Raw genomic sequence first — 15,560 nt, 5'->3', positions numbered from 1 at the left:
TATTCAATTTGATCAGAGCACAATAATAAAAAAATGTCTTAATATGGAGCACAACAATTTAGTTTGTCTCCAATATCTCATAGATTTTTTATTATTTTTTTTATTTCATAGAATTATATATAGCAATTTCAATATGCAGTAAACTATACGAGTTAATGTCCAGATGATTATTAAAATTATACATACATACATACATACATAGATTTGATCGAAGTGAAAAATATCATGAATGCCACCGAAATTACATGACTAACAAACAAGATAAAATAATGAAACAAATTCATTCAAACAAGTCCAATAGTTATGGGCTCTTTAGCGTGCTCATGTGATAAGTCTGAAGAAACAGCCTATTCTAAAAAAATTCTACAAGAAAGCAAAAACACCCAAAGAATCAGATAAATCCTTTTCCTTTCAAGAATCAGAACAATTTGGTCCAATGTAATACTAGGTAATTTCATGATAAGCTAGCAGTCCAATGTCCCAATTCTTTCTCCGCTGCTATATCCCTTTTGCTAGAAGAGTCGATATGTAGTGCAAAACGGGTTGAAACTATATAAAGGATAAATTTTTTTTTGAAATCTTACAATTGAACTTTTTCACATGTTCTTAAGAACAACCCATTTGGCAATGCTCACTGCCAAAACACCTTACGCTGTTTTTACGAGATTTTTTTATATTAAATACTTACAGTACTATTCTTACATTTTGTCTGAACTATTTAATCAATTTTGTGTTAAATAAAAAGAAAATGAACTGCTAAGGCCTCCTCTGTCCTGTCAATGCTGCTGGTACCGGATCTCGTACCAGTAAGTAAATTCATCAGTGTTTGCCATGTCTCAAACCAGGAGCTAAATTCCCCACTGTATCCAGTCGCTGGTACCGCGTCTTGTAACAGTAGGTAAATTTCCCACTGTGTTTGCCATGTCTCGTACCAGTAACTTAATTCCCCACTGTATTTGTCTTTGTGGTCCACATTTGCAACATGGAAATTTCATTATTCTTCTTGTAAAGTACTGCAACGATGTTGTGTTCTTATCTGATCGACCAACTCCAACAATGTTTTATGTTAAAAGGAACAATTAGAAATACACATTCTGATAAACTCGCTCGATCAAAGTGCGGTTAATTAAAGATTGAGCAAGATCATACAAATACAACTGCTTGGTATAAAATGAAATCAGATCGAAGATTTCCTGAACTGAAACAAATATCAGATCACAGAACTAAGATTGTCTGAGATCTCATGACAATGAACAAATTTCTCTACATGGAATGCTGAGGAGCTGGATTTGTCTCCCTCTTTTGAAATAGTTATTGACATGGACTTGATCCATTTGTAAGTACATCATTGGATCAACCAATTTACTTGAAATAAAATCATACTAAATCCCTTAACAAATGTCCACAATATCATATTCATAACCAACAAATAACATCTGTAGTGTAACAAGGTAAAGGCGCCCTTCAATGAAATGCTTAATGTTTGGCTGAATCAATACAATGATACAAGTGGGTACTCAAGGCTTGCCTTAACTATGTGCACTTCAAAACAAATCCCCAATATTGTTTAAATAAGAAAAATATGTCTACTTCAAATTTTTTTACAAAAAAATCTTACAGCGAAAAAGAACAATATGTTTTCTTCAGGATAACAATAAAATGAAAGAAAAATATGCATCAACAGTTTTATTGTTCAAAGTGAGTAGCTCTCTGTCTACAAATGGCACATACAGCTTGCTCCTCCATCCACTTGCCAATGCAAGAGAAGTGGTACTCATGGCCACACTTCAGTTGTCCCTTTACATCAGCGTCAGCATATTGTTCCTGCCAAAAATTTTAATCTTTTATTAGATTTATGAGGTATACTTTCCGTCTTGTCTCCATATTTTTGCCCATTTCAGACCCATTTGGAATTGACTTCTTTTTCTATGGAAATACACGGTTGAACCACTTAAATTGGATTCATTCTATAAACAAAACACAGTCAAAAGCTTATGCATCAATTACAATTCTAGTTGTACCAATTTTGCTAACAATGGTGTCTGACATATTAATATAAAGAGACAAAGAGAATCATGATACCTGGCAGATAACGCATCGCTCTGCCTCGTCCTGCTCCCCAGAAAAGATAACTGTTTTCAAAAATTTGGAAAGCTCGGATGTTTTGATTCCTGTGTTGACTTTCCCAATCCTTTCTTCCAATTCAAGCAGTTCCTATATATATATATAAAAAAAACAATATTCAATAATTATTATTTTAAGTTGTTTATATTTTTTTTTGCTATTTTTTTTGAAAGCGGGATGCATGGAAAGACCTCATAGCTCCAGTTGTTGATGTCCATATCCATATCGCGGTGCCTGACAGCCTGTATAATCTGAGGGTTCTGAAATATACAGAAGAAAACCATGCTGAAAACCTTTATCCAAGGAACACTGTTTAATGCTAGTACTTTTCTATTTTTTGTATATAATTTTTTTTCCTTTCAAATGAAGGGTTGAATTAATTATCTCAAAAAGGAAGCAAATCAAGGAAAAAGGGGAAGCTGGAGTACTTGTTTAGGTAGTGTTGTGTACGGTTAACTTTTATGCTAATTTGAGTATAAGAGAATGTTAGATAAACTTTTATTCGGTCTTTAGTGCAAGAATAATTTCAAAGATCTCTGACATGTGCAAGCATCAATTGCCAGTGCTAAGTATTTTCCGATATATTGGAAGCCACAATATCAGCATTGAAACTTCAAAACGAAAGTTTGGACTATTTGTATAAAACCCGCACGGTACAAAAAGGGTAATGAATATATGATCATAATTCCAAACATGAATCATGTTCCAATCATTTTGCACTACGTACATCAGCCATCACAATCCCATTTCTACTAGAGAAAAACAATGTTATTGAAAGGAGTAATAGAAGTACCTGAGGCCCGTCTACTGGAGATGTACTTGGTAGAGAAACACTCCTATCTTCTGAAGCTGACATAAGCCCCCCACAATGTTCACAGATACGAGGGGATGTAGATCCAGCCAATGCCTGAAGGCCTTGTGAGGTATCTGAGGAGCTAGATATGCTCTCATCAGAAACTGATGTAGGGCTCTGGTGGTCGGCAAGAAGATCTGCGGCGAAGAACTGAGATAAGCTGGCCATGACCTGAGATATGTTCTCACCAGAAATTGATGTAGGGCTCTGATGGTCGGCAAGCAGATTTAGGGCCATGAACTGAGATATGCCCTCACCAGAAACTGATGTAGGGCTCTGATAGTCGGCAAGCAGATTTGGGGCCATGAACTGAGATATGCGTTCACCAGAAACTGCTGTAGGGCTCTGATGGTCGACAAGCAGATTTGGGACCAAGAACTGAGATATGCTGGCCATGACCTGAGATATGTTCTCATCAAAAATTGATGTAGGGCTCTGATGGTCAGCAAGTAGATTTGGGGCCATGACCTGAGATATGCTCTCACCGGAAGCTGATGTAGGGCTCGGATGGTCGGTAAGCAGATTTGGGGCCATGAACTGAGATATGCTCTCATCAGAAATTGATGTAGAGCTCTGATGGTCAACAAGCAGATTTGGAGCCATGACCCGAGATATGCTCTCACCAGAAACTGATGTAGGGCTCGGATGGTCGGTAAGCAGATTTGGGGCCATGAACTGAGATATGCTCTCATCAGAAACTGATGTAGGGCTCTGATTGTCGGCAAGCAGATTTGGGGCCATGACCTGAGATATGCTCTCACCAGAAACTGATGTAGGGCTCTGTTTATCGGCAAGCAGATTTGGGGCCATGACCTGAGATATGCTCTCACCAGAAACTAATGTAGGGCTCTGATAGTCGACAAGCAGATTTGGGGCCATGACCTGAGATATGCTCTCACCAGAAGTTGATGTAGGGCTCTGATGGTCGGTAAGCAGATTTGGGGCCATGAACTGAAGCCGTGGCTGTAAGTTCACATGAGGTTGGTCCAAGGAAACAACCCTCTCTCTGGGCATAGACGGAGTAAAGGGACTGCGGCTCCTAACATTTCTCTGATCCTCGTCTACTGAAGATGTACTTGGAAGTTCTCGTTTCATGTTAGATCTTCAGTTTTACCCTGTTAAAGTTTATAAAATTTATAGTATTGATGTTAAATTGATAATGGAAAAAAATATTGTGCTTTATATTTAGTGTTAGATGATATTTCAAATGCATTCATTTCTTTGCACCTCTAATTTTTAAATCGTCAATAACAGATGTTTTAAAATTAAAATAACAAAATAAAACTATGAAAATAATTAATTCGTCAAATTCTTTTTGAAAAACCCTGAAAGTCAACACTTATTCGAAAATTGTGAATTCACTCTACTGGTAAGAAGGCAACCACAAAGAAAAATAGCTCAATTGGCACAGTGCACTTATTTCACTCAAGGAAACAGTTTAAGAGGTGCAAATCACACTTTGATTTGTGCTACGGAGAGAAAGGTGCAAACACATATTTGTGGAAGAGCAGAAAAATGAAATTGACATCTCAAGAGAAGTACTGACAGAACATAGCATCTGGTTCTCAATTGGAATAGGATGATGATACTTCGATGTATAGTTTGCAGTCTACTTTATAATCTTTCTTTTGGGTTTCTGGTTGATTCTTCGGTTTCAACTGGTGACCTCTTCTTTTTTACATTTTTTTTGCCCTTTCCTTTTCTTTTGGGTATTGAGCATTCAATAAGCCCTTGTAGAAATGACTCCGAGAACAAAATATATACGGAGTGGTTTAATTAGTGCTCGATTTGAGAGAGAGAGAGAGAGGTACCTCGATTTGAAATCAAAGCTAAACCCGCGCTTGGGAGAATTGAACGTCAGATGAAATCGCTCAATTTCTCCCGTGAAACCCCACTTTTCCTTTTCTTGTGAGAGAAAGATACGGAGTGGTTTAATCAGTGCTATTACTCGGCGCATTTATAGAGACGAGAAGTCGGTTCCTCTAATTCTTTCCAAATTTAGCATATCCAAATTTAGAATATCTAAATTTGTCGAAGTAACTATTTTAAATTTGGGCAACATCTGATTTCCTTATTTGCTCTATAGAAGGCTTTGTTCTGTTTTAACTTTTTTTTCATTTTTTATTTTTATTCGCTAATATATATGCTGTTGTTACTTTTATTTTTACATAAACAGAAACTATTTTCCATCTAAAAATATATTAGTTACTAATAATATGGATGAGAAATTATTATTTTCGCATTATAGTAAATAATGATTTACTATTTATATGTCAAGTTTACATGTACAAATTTAATTCATTAATTAATTAGATTTATATATTAGCAGCAATCAAATCCCATAAACTAATTTTTATATATTATATAGTAAAATGGAAAGATGTACAAATTTATTCCATAAACTCATATTTAGATTAGCAGCAAGTAGACAGAGTAATGCTTATATAAATTAGCAGCTAATAAATTCCATAAACTCATTTATATATATTATATAGTAAAATAAAAAAATATGTACAAATTTAATTCATTAATTTAATAGTTTAGACTTTTGGAGCAGTCTTTTTATGAATATAAAGTTTGAGCTCTTAAGTATTTTTGTGAGAAGAATTTAAAAGTACTTGAAAAATCACATATATCTATATTTTTATTTATTTTGTTTCTTTTTAATAAAAAGAAACATTATACTCTATATTACTATATTAGAAAAGAAAAATTCGGACAAAAAAGGTAATAAGATGTTGAAATTGGCAAATAATCAATTTTTTGTTTTCAAGCATTACATGCTTCAAGTAATGAAAAAAATATGTTCTCAACATGGCACTATTTATCTCAACTTTTAAATAGTTATTAACTTTTCTTATTCTAACATATTTTAATTAGAAGTAAAAAAATAGGAAGGTTTTCAAGAAAGACAAAACTGCTATGAAAATAGAAGCCATCTTAATCTAATCCGTTAATCTAAAATTAAAATGAAAAAAAATAGTTTATCATAGTCTATTTTTTTCGTTTTCATTTTTTCTGCATCTTTCCTCTTTCCTTAATTAAAGTGAAATAATCTAGTTTTTATTCTTTTTATTACTAGGCGACCAGTGCTAAAAAAATGATGTTTATTGTTGTGTGCGCTATTTGCTAATTCTACTCAAATATAACCGATTTTTTTATATATATCCAAAACTTCAATCAAATTACAAAAAATAACCGAAGTACCGTTGAAATTCGATTTTTACCCAATCCGGTTATCCAATAACCGGAATTTATAGAAATGTCCGGTTAACCACTCCCCGGACTCAAAATGCACAAATCCGGTTAATGGTTAACCGGATTTGTGCATTTTGCCTTTTTTTTTTTTTTGAAAACAGAAATTTTTTATTTTTTTTATTTTTTGTATTAAAATATTAGAAATATTGAATATATTTCTTTGAAAACAGATATAATACAATATAATTTGATTTATTAGAAAGACTGCAACAAATAACCCGGATCAATATTTTTCAGATCTAATTTTTCGCGACTGTAAGAAAAATTAATATATTTCTTTATGTGTTATTGGAAAAAAATAAAAATAATTAGATTCCGAGTTATTGATCCCGGTTCAAAAGTCACTTCTAGGTAATCCAGAAAATATTGTGACCTTTCTAGTACATTTAATTAATAAAAAGTTGTATCTATTTTGAGAATTCTTTTTGAAAAACAATAATTAAATAAATTAAAGTTTTTGATTTTTTTCAAAAATAGATACAACTTTTTATTAATTAAATGTACTAGAAAGGTCACAATATTTTCTGAATTACTTAGAAGTGACTTTTGAACCGGGATCAATAACTCAGAATCTAATTATTTTTATTTTTTTCCAATAACACATAAAGAAATATATTAATTTTTCTTACAGCCGCGAAAAATCGGATCTGAAAAATATTGATCCGGGTTATTTGTTGCAGTCTTTCTAATAAATCAAATTATATTGTATTATATCTGTTTTCAAAGAAATATATTCAATATTTCTAATATTTTAATACAAAAAATAAAAAAAAAAAATTTCTGTTTTCAAAAAAAAGAAAAAAAAAAGAAAAGGCAAAATGCACAAATCCGGTTAACCATTAACCGGATTTGTGCATTTTGAATCCGGGGAGTGGTTAACCGGACATTTCTATAAAATCCGGTTATTGGATAACCGGATTGGGTAAAAATCGAATTTGAACGGTTCTTCAGTTATTTTTTGTAATTTGATTGAAGTTTTGGATATATATAAAAAAATCGGCAAATATAACCTATTTATATTTGCATCCAACAAATAGTTTGCTGAAGCAACTAATTTAAATTTGTACAACATCATGATTTCCTTATTTGCTATATGGAAGACTTAATTAATTAATTTGTTCTGTTTTAACTTTGTGCAAAGTTGTTGTCACTTATTTTTATGCGCCAAAATATTTTCTATGTAAAAATAGATCAGTTAATAATAATAATAATATGGGTGAGAATTGAGAAGTTACAATGTTTAAATATGTCTACTTCAAAATAAATAAAAAAAAGGAAAGAAAAAAATATGAATCAATAGCTTTATTGTTCAAACTGAAATTCTTTTAGTTACCACCTCAGAAAATTAGAATTAAATGATTATCATCCAATCAGTCATATTTAAAATTATGCCACCTATATATTCAGTCGGTGTACCAAATTGAAATGGTGCGTAGACTGGGGATGCGCACCAAAGTTTTTTTTTTTTTTTTTTCCTGTTTTGCAATAAATATTTCATATACAATTCATTCATTTTTTGGAAGTATGCACGATAGGGTTTTTTTTCTTTTGTTCCGATTACCGAGGTGCATGTGTTCACACCGAATTGTATATCATCTATTTGACAGATATGATGTGCACCATTATTGAGGTTCACAATTCATTTGTACTGAATTTATTACAAAACATGGAAAAAAAATCGTCCGCATATCCAGTAGGTGCACCGAATTGGTGCGCGTTCCTAGTCTGCGCACCAATTTAATTTTGTGCGCCGACTGGATCCGCGTGAATGGTAGGTTTGAAATATAGCTTGAACAGTGGTAATTAGTTAATTCTAATTTTTCTGAGATGCTTACTAAATTTTTTTTTGCTTGTTCAAACTGAGCTGCTCTGTGTCTACAAATGGGACACATATACAGCTAGCTTGCTCCTCCATCCACTAGCTAATGCAAGAGAAGTGGTACACATGGCCGCACTTCAGTTGTCCTTTTATCATCAGCTCATCATATGTTCTTGTCAAAAGTTTAGATCTTTAATTAGATTTATGAGATATAGTGTCCGTCTTCACTCCACTTTTTTGCCCATTCCAGACCATTTGAAATTGACCTTTTTTTTTATGGAAATACACGGTTGAACCACTTAACTTGGATTCATTCTATAAACCAGACACAGTCAAAAGCTTATCCATCAATTATGATTCTAGGTATAAAATGAAATCAGATTGAAGATTTCCTGAACTGAAACAAATATCAGATCACAGAACTAAGATTGTCTGAGATCTCATGACAGTGAACATATTTCTCTACATGGAATGCTGAGGAGCTGGATTTGTCTCCCTCTTTTGAAATAGTTATTGACATGGACTTGATCCTTTTGTAAGTACATCATTGGATAAACCAATTTACTTGAAATAAAATCATACTAAATCCCTTAACAAATGTCCACAATATCATATTCATAACCAACAAATAACTTCTGTAGTGTAACAAGGTAAAGGCGCCCTTCAATGAAATGCTTAATGTTTGGCTGAATCAATACAATGATACAAGTGGGTACTCAAGGCTTGCCTTAACTATGTGCACTTCAAAACAAATCCCCAATATTGTTTAAATAAGAAAAATATGTTTAAATATGTCTACTTCAAATTTTTTTACAAAAAAATCTTACAGCGAAAAAGAACAAAATGTTTTCTTCAGGATAATAATAAAATGAAAGAAAAATATGCATCAACAGTTTTATTGTTCAAAGTGAGCAGCTCTCTGTCTACAAATGGCACATACAGCTTGCTCCTCCATCCACTTGCCAATGCAAGAAAAGTGGTACTCATGGCCACACTTCAGTTGTCCCTTTACATCAGTGTCAGCATATTGTTCCTGCCAAAAATTTTAATCTTTTATTAGATTTATGAGGTATACTTTCCGTCTTGTCTCCATATTTTTGCCCATTCCAGACCCATTTGGAATTGACTTCTTTTTCTATGGAAATACACGGTTGAACCACTTAAATTGGATTCATTCTATAAACAAAACACAGTCAAAAGCTTATGCATAAATTACAATTCTAGTTGTACCAATTTTGCTAACAATGGTGTCTAACATATTAATATAAAGAGACAGAGAATCATGAAACCTGGCAGATGACGCATTGGTCTGCCTCGTCCTGCTCCCCACAACAGATTTTTTTTTTCACAAATTTGGAGAGCTCAGATGTTTTGACACCTGTGTTGACTTTCCCAATCCTTTCTTCCAAGGCAAGCAGTTCCTATAATAAATACCAATATCAATAATTATTTTTTTTGGTGGCTTGTTTTCCTTTTTGTTCTTTTTTTTTGTTGGGGGGGGGGGGGGGGAGATACCTCGTAGCTCATGCGGTTGATGTCCATACGCATATTGCGGTGCTGTACAGCTGGTATAATCTGAGGGTTCTGAAATTCACAGAAGGAAATTATGCTGAAAACAGTTATCCAAGGAACATTGTTTAATGCTAGTACTTCTCTATTTTTTGTACATATTTGTATTGATTGCAAAGGAAGGGTTAAATTATCTCCAAAAGGTAACAAATCAAGGAGAACAAGGGGGATGCTGGAGTACTTGTTTAGGTACTATTGTGTAGATTTAAGTTTTATGCTAATTTGAGTATAAGAGAATGTTAAATAAAGTTTTCTTCTGTAGCGGGTGAACAAATAATTTCAAAATCTCTGACATGTGCAAGCATCAATTGCCGGTGTTAAGTATTTTCCAAAATATTGGAAGCCACAATATTAGCACTAAAACTTCAAAACGAAAGTCAGGACTCCTTTGTGTTATAACCTAACGATGCAAAACTGTAATTTCAAACTTAAATCATGTTTTAGTTATTGTGTACTTGCATCAACCATCTCCATCCCATTTTCTACTATAGAAAAATAATGTTATTGATGGGAGAAATAGAAGTACCTGATATTGCGACTGGTTGCTAGTTTGACCCTGAGATGTGCGGTTCTGAGGTTGTTCACTGAGATGTGATACTGCAATTCCATCCAATGAAAGGGAGCCAACTGGATGTGCTACAGGTCTAAGTATAACCCTTGAGTAGTGTATTCCGCTGATCCACACTTGACTAGGAGGGATAAGGCCAAAGCGGCTCCAGGGTTGTGGGGCCGTAGATGGAACCAATGGATCAAAGGTAGGTGGTGGTACCTCTGAGGACAAAGAAATACCCATTTCATCTGGAGCAGATATAAGACTCTCATGTTGTGCAAACACACGAGGGGCTACAGATCCATCAAATGGGTGAAGGTTGTGTGCGGCATCTGAGGAGCCAGAAATGCTCTCACCGGGAACTGATGTAGGGCTCTGATGGCCGGCATGCAGATTTGGGGCCACAGACTGAATCCCTGGCTGAATGCCATGAGGCTGCTCCAAGGAAACATCCCTCTGTCTCTCCTGCTGAGTTAATACACGAAAATGTCGGGCTGTAGACCGAGCAAAGGGATTGCGACTCCTAACATGTCTCTGAGGCTCGTCTACTGGAGACGTACTTGGAAGCGAAACATTATTCCTCTCTTCTGAAGCAGGTATGTTGCTTCTGAGATTTGTGGATGTAGATGGAACCAATGGATCAGAGGCAGGTGGTGGTACCTCTGAGGATATAAGCCCCTCACATTGTACACATGCATGAGGGGATGTGGATCCAGCCAACGCCTGAAGGCCTTGTGGTGTATCTGAGGAACTAGAAATGCTCGCACCATAAACTGATGTAGTGCTCTGATGGTCGGCATGCAGATTTGGGGCCACAGACTGAACCCCTGGTGGAAAGTTCACATTAGGCTGCTCCAAGGAAACAGCCCTCCTAACATTTCTCTGAGGCTCTTCTACTGAAGATGTACTTGGAAGTTGTCGTTTCATGTTAGAGCTTCAGTTTTGCCATGATAAAATTTATGGTATTGATGTTAAATTGATAATGGAAAAAAAAAATTATTGTGTTTTATATTTATTGTTAGATGATATTTCAAATGCATGCATTTCTTTGCACCTCTAATTTTTTAAATCGTCAATAACAGAAGTTTTAAAATTTAAATAACAAAATAAAACTATTAGAATAATTAATTCGTCAAATTCTTAATTTTCTTGTTAAAGATCATATCACAACTACCGAAAAAGCTTAGCTACGTACTGAACAAAACATAAATAAATAATATATATGAGAGAAGTACCTCGATTTGAAATCAAAAGCTAAACCGGCCTCTTTGCTTGGAAGAATTGAACGTCGGATGAAATCGCTCAAGTTGGGAACAGAACTCGAGCAGAAATTGAATTTTTTGGACGAATTCCTTATGAGAGAAGAGAGAAAGATACGGAGTAGTTTAGTGCTATTACTCATAGAGAGTATTTATAGAGGAGAGAAGTCGGCTCCTCCAAATTTAGCATATCTATATTTGCCGAAGCAACTATTTTAAATTTGGGCAACATCTGATTTCCTTATTAATTTGTTGGATTCAAATATAGCGCAGCATCTGATTTCCTTATTTGTTGGATGCAAATATAGATAAGCTATATTTGAGTAGAATTAGCAAATAGTTCACAATAAAGTAAACAACCAAGCTGTTATCTTTATGCATCAAATCTATCTATATATCTAATCTTTGATCCGTGGGTACTGTTCATCTACAGTATATAATACTCGGTATAGTGTATTAATGGTCGGGCGGGTAAGGGTACCCCGGGTATACCCGGGCACGGGTACGGGTACGTCTCGGGTACGGGTATGACGGGTACGGGTATGTCGGGTATTTTTTTCAAAAACCATACCCTACCCGTCCTATACCCGTACCCGTGTACCCTTGACGGGTAGGGCGGTCCGGGTACGGGTATTTTTTATTTTTTTTGCTGTTTTTTTTCTGGTTTTTTTGTTTTCGTTTTTTTTTTTCCGTTTTTTTTCGTGTTATTTTTTTTTTTCTGTTTTTGTTATGTTTTTTTTTTACTTTAAAATAATAAAATATAAATATAAATATAAATAAAAAAACAGAAATAAAAAAATAGAAATTAAAAAACAGAAATTAAAACAGAATTTTAAAAATAGAAATTACAAAACAGAAATTACAAAACAGAAATTACAAAACAGAAATTAAAAACATAATTTTAAAAACAGAAATAAAAACAAAATTTTAAAAACAGAATTTTAAAAACAGAAATTAAAAAACAGAAATTAAAACACAGAAATTAAAAAATAGAAATTAAAAAACAGAAATAAAAACAGAATTTTAAAAACAGAAATTAAAAAACATAATTTTAAAAACAGAAATTTAATTTAATTTGGGGGGGGGGGAATTTGAATTTGGGGTTTGAATTATTGGGTTGGGTATAAGGGTACGGGTACGGGTAAGGGTAGACGGGTACCCGGGTAGGGTAAAGTCGGGTACGGGTAAGGTCGGGTACAGGTATGGTCGGATAGGGTATGGTCGGGTATTTGTCCAAAAAAACCAGTCCGGTTCGTTTTTTGCCCGTACCCGCGTACCCGGGCTCGGACACGGGTACCCCGGGCGGCAGGCACGGGCGGGTAGGGTAGGGTATACCCTTAACGGGTATAATTAATACTCTAACTCGGTATATTACTCTATTCACTTGCTGCTAATCTAAAAACAAGTTTATGGAATAAATTTGTACATCTTTTCATTTTACTATATAATATCTAAAAGAGTAATTATATTGTCCCCCCAGCTCTCGTCTCCTAAGTGTCCCCCTATCCAGTCAACGACTCCTGTAGCAACAATAACTAAAAGCGTCCATTACACTCTATTCTCCGCCTTTGTGATTCTCTTCCCCGATCCAGCCTCCCTTATCTCTTGTGATTTTTCCTCCCGTCACTCTCTCAATCAACGTTCCAGGCCACCCACCTAATTCTCTCCCTTCTCTCTCTCTCTCAGCGTTTCGGAGTCATTGCCTCTCTTCTCTCGCATCAGCACGCCACTGTACCACCACCTCTCCTCTCTCTCGCGCCAAGACCTCTCCCATCGTTAGCCCGCTCGACCCCCCTTCCTCTCTCTCTATGCCTGGATCAACCTCAGACTTCCCAGATCCGATCTACCTGGAGAGCGTGGTGCACTGTCGAGATCCGACGAGGAGAGAGTGGTGCACCGTCGAGATTCGACGGGGAGAGCGTGGTGCACCGTTGGAGGGGGTCCATGCTAGCCCATCGAAGGTTGTCAGAGTGCAACATATGAATACTTCATTAGTTAGATATAAATACTTCATTAGTTAGATATGCATACTTCATGTTGTTAGATTTGAATACTTCATATTTACATTAATTAGTTGTAAATACTTCATTAGTTAGATATGAACACAATATATTTACTATAAAAAAAAACTTTTTAAGTGAATTGAATATGTGTCTTGGAAGAGGTGTCTGATTTTGAATTGTATAAATTATTTCGTACACGTATGAATACTTCGTAATCTTTCAGTATGAATATTGTTAGTGTCAGATGTGAATACTTTATATATTACTAGGCTATTGGGAATACTTCCTAGTCCCCAATCTGGGCAGGTGTGAATATTGTTAGTGTTAGATGCGAATATTTGTTAGTGTCAAGTGTGAATATTTCATTAGTTAGATATGAATGCTTATATATATAAATACTTCATTAATTAGATATGAATACTTATATATATGAATACTTCATTAGTTAGATATGAATACTTCATGTTGTTAACATATGAATATTTCATTATTTAGATATGAATACTTCATTAGTTAGATATGAATACTTCATGTTGTTAACATATGAATATTTCATTATTTAGATATGAATACTTCATTATTTAGATATGAATACTTCATTAGTTATATATGAATACTTCATTGTATAGATTCGCTGTAGTGGTCCCCAATTTTGGCAAATGTCGCTTTCAGACGGTTGCGATCTCCAATCCAGGCTGTCAGAGGTCGTCAGCGGTCTCCTTGGTCGTTATTGGTCCCCTCCAATTTGTGTTTACATATGACAAATATTATAGATAATAAGTATGAATACTATAAATTTGTAGGTATGAATACTATACATTTTGACGATGAATAAAATCGCGTTAACCCTACTCATTGGCAGTAGTTACCACGTGCGGGTCAGTTAGTGGTCCCCTCGTTGTACTTTTTTTTTTATCTTTTAGCGCGGGGGACAGATAAGGGACTGAATGGGGATACTATTAGTCGTTCCCTATCTAAAAATTAGTTTATGGAATTTATTTTCTGCTAATTTTTAAACCTGATTAATAAATGAATTAAATTTATACATGTTTTTATATAAACATTCTAAAATAAGTTCACAACTTCATCACAAATTTATCTATTATTTATAAAAAAAATATATATGTTTTACTGCTAATTTATTTTTTTATGTTGATAAATTTAATATTTGGTTTTCCTATACATAATCATGGCCGTAAAGTAAATAAAGAAGGATAAGAAATTTTAGTGGTGAACATATTATACAAAAAATAAGGCGATCTTATATTTTCTTTACTTATTTTCTGTTTGTTCCGACTTCTGTTGTTCGTACTTCGATTTTTTTCCCTAAACAATATGATTCAATGATGTCTCAGGGGATATTAATGTTAAAAGGAACAATTTTTTTTGAGTAAAAATAGGGGTCAAAGCTCCCATTTGATTTCATTAAACTGTTACAAGAGACTTATAACCAAAACATAAACACAAGTTCAATTCATGGATATTGAGTTGTCAAAAGAAAAGAAAACTAGAAAAGAAAATAAAAGAAAAGAAAATACATATTGTTAAATAAAAAGTAAAAAGAAAATGAACTGCTAAGGTCCCCTCTGTCCTGTCAATGCTGCTGGTACCGGTCGCTGGTACCGGATGTACCAGTAAGTAAATTCATCATTGTGTTTGCCATTTCTCGTACAAGGAGCTAAATTCCCCACTGTATCCGGTCGCTGGTACCGGGTCTCACACCAGTAGGTAAATTGCCCACTGTGTTTGCCATGTCTCGTACCAGTAACTTAATTCCCCACTGTATTTGTCTTTGTGGTCCAGATTGCAACATGGAAAGTTCATTATTCTTCTTGTAAAGTACTGTAACGATGTTGTTTCTTATCTGATCCACCAACTCCAACAATGTTTTATGTTAAAAGGAACAGTTAGAAATACACATTCTGATAAACTCGCTCGATCAAAGTGCAGTTAATTGAAGATTGAGCAAGATCATACAAATACAACCGCTTGGTATAAAATGAAATCAGATCAAAGATTGCCTGAACTGAAACAAATATCAGATCACGGAACTAAGAAGGTCTGAGATCTCATGACAGTGAACAACTTTCCTTACATGGAATGCTGAGGAGCTGGATTTGTCTCC

General features: G+C 34.5%; 1 protein-coding gene across 4 annotated transcripts; it reads right to left on the bottom strand.

Annotated features, from left to right (window-relative positions):
* Positions 1–1,518: 1,518 nt before the first annotated feature.
* On the bottom strand, positions 1,519–11,126 carry LOC144559847 (uncharacterized). 4 transcript variants are annotated; one of them, XM_078308998.1, is made up of 4 exons: positions 10,150–11,126; positions 9,570–9,638; positions 2,083–2,214; positions 1,519–1,824 (listed from the first exon to the last, which is right to left on the bottom strand). In XM_078308998.1, exons 1-4 carry the CDS (start codon positions 11,098–11,100, stop codon positions 1,687–1,689), a joined length of 1,290 nt encoding a protein of 429 aa, XP_078165124.1. In that variant the 5' UTR covers positions 11,101–11,126; the 3' UTR covers positions 1,519–1,686. The 4 variants fall into 4 exon arrangements, with proteins under 4 accessions (XP_078165124.1, XP_078165122.1, XP_078165123.1 ...); XM_078308996.1 differs by lacking the exon at positions 2,083–2,214 and adding an exon at positions 9,344–9,475 and having other exon boundaries at positions 10,150–11,125; XM_078308997.1 differs by lacking the exon at positions 9,570–9,638 and adding an exon at positions 2,316–2,384 and having other exon boundaries at positions 10,150–11,125.
* Between the last annotated feature and the right edge of the window lie 4,434 nt (positions 11,127–15,560).

This window comes from Carex rostrata, chromosome 9 (assembly GCF_964058835.1).
Source record: "Carex rostrata chromosome 9, lpCarRost1.2, whole genome shotgun sequence".
Classification (NCBI taxonomy): domain Eukaryota; kingdom Viridiplantae; phylum Streptophyta; class Magnoliopsida; order Poales; family Cyperaceae; genus Carex; species Carex rostrata.
The sequence above is the reverse complement of the archived record's forward strand: the minus strand, read 5'-3'. Positions and strand labels throughout refer to the sequence as shown.